General features: G+C 41.8%; 1 protein-coding gene across 1 annotated transcript; it reads left to right on the plus strand.

Moving 5' to 3' along the window:
- The first annotated feature begins 769 nt into the window (after window positions 1-769).
- LOC143561734 (protein FAR1-RELATED SEQUENCE 5-like) lies at window positions 770-1249 on the plus strand. Its single transcript, XM_077049730.1, has one exon. It carries the CDS (start codon window positions 770-772, stop codon window positions 1247-1249), a length of 480 nt encoding a protein of 159 aa, XP_076905845.1.
- The last annotated feature ends 216 nt before the right edge of the window (window positions 1250-1465 follow it).

Raw genomic sequence — 1465 nt, forward strand, 5'->3', positions numbered from 1 at the left:
AACTAAATAAAACTCAACCGTTTACTTAGAACATAATATCCATAACGAAAACGAAAATCCAAATAAAATCAAACCGAACTAAGGTTCATCACGACCTAGGTAGTCTATGGAATTTAGCCTAGCATATTAAAGTCTAACTCAAACAAAGTAAATAATAACGAAAACATGGTGTAATAATAGAGAACGAAAGATTAAAGGCGATAAAACCCGTATTCTTCGATCTTAAACGTCTAGCTCTTCACCGGATGTTCTCTTGCCTTCAAAATCACCACAAGACTCGAAAATATCCTTCCAAGAACTCCAAAATCAGCTGGCTACTTAAGGTTCTGTCAGGATTAAGTTAAAGGTGTTTAAATACCCAAAACAAGGCCCGACAAGAAGCAAAAACGAAAATAATCTAGCTCAGCTGTGCCTAGGCGCCGCGCCAAGGGCTTTTAGCCTTCTGCCTTCGCGCGGCGCGGCGTGCTCCTCCTTGGGGGGCGGTCAGACCGGCCCGGTCTGACCGGTCTGACCGGTTCCTTCCTGATGCGTTCCGGATCTCCGTTTCGGCTCGTTTTAGCTCCTTTTTCGCCCGTTTTCATCACGATCAAACCCCGGAACCTACGAAACATAAAAACGTTAGTAGTATATAAATATCGACTAAAAACGAACAAAAACTATTAAAATATTAATTAAAATATACACGGGAAACATAAATATTTAGCATTATATCAACCCTGCCACAAACCGCGTAGAAGACGTATTTTTTTGTCATGATATGTCGTATAAAATGTGGCGTGCATTCCCCCATTTGTTGCTGATTGACACCACGTACAACACCAACATGTACAAGTGGCCGTTTGTTCAGTATATTGGCGTGACGTCGTCGTCGAAGTCGTTTTGTATCGCGCACGCGGTTCTACTTAGTGAACAACAGACGGATTTCACATGGGCCCTCGGGCACCTCAAAGGTATGCTCGAGGATTCTATTGAGCCGTGCGTCATAGTCACCGACAGAGACTCCGCCCTGATGAATTCTTGTAAACAAGTATTCCCGAATGCTACCAGAAACCTATGCCGGTGGCACATACGTGAGAATATAAAGAAAAAGTGGAAGGTTATCTATGACAACGAGGCAAGAGAAGATTTTGCTCTATTATGGTCGGTCTTGTGTGAGTCTCCCACGTTCGATGATTACGAATATAACTGCTTAAAGTTGCAAGAAATGTTATGCAATATTGGAAAGAAATTAAGTCCTTCTGATTATTAATATACAATAAGCGTTAATCTAGTAGTACATTTCATAAGTTTATTTTTGTTTCCTTTTCAGAGGTATGGGACTATATCCATCATAGCTGGCTGTTACGAGACAAGGAAAAGTTTGTGTCTTGCTGGATGACCGATCGGTTAAACTTCAGCGAGACTACAACAAATTGAGTCGAGAGTCAGTACGCGAACTTGAAAAGGCACCTTAACGGGGCCAACA

This window comes from Bidens hawaiensis, unplaced genomic scaffold, assembly GCF_021521415.1.
Source record: "Bidens hawaiensis isolate Kalapana, Puna unplaced genomic scaffold, B.hawaiensis_p1.1 tig00001179_1, whole genome shotgun sequence".
NCBI lineage: Eukaryota > Viridiplantae > Streptophyta > Magnoliopsida > Asterales > Asteraceae > Bidens > Bidens hawaiensis.

What these genes read in the sequence shown, in the direction of transcription:
- LOC143561734 (XM_077049730.1), top strand. Translation starts at nt 770, where the DNA reads ATGTGGCGTGCATTCCCCCATTTGTTGCTGATTGACACCACGTACAAC.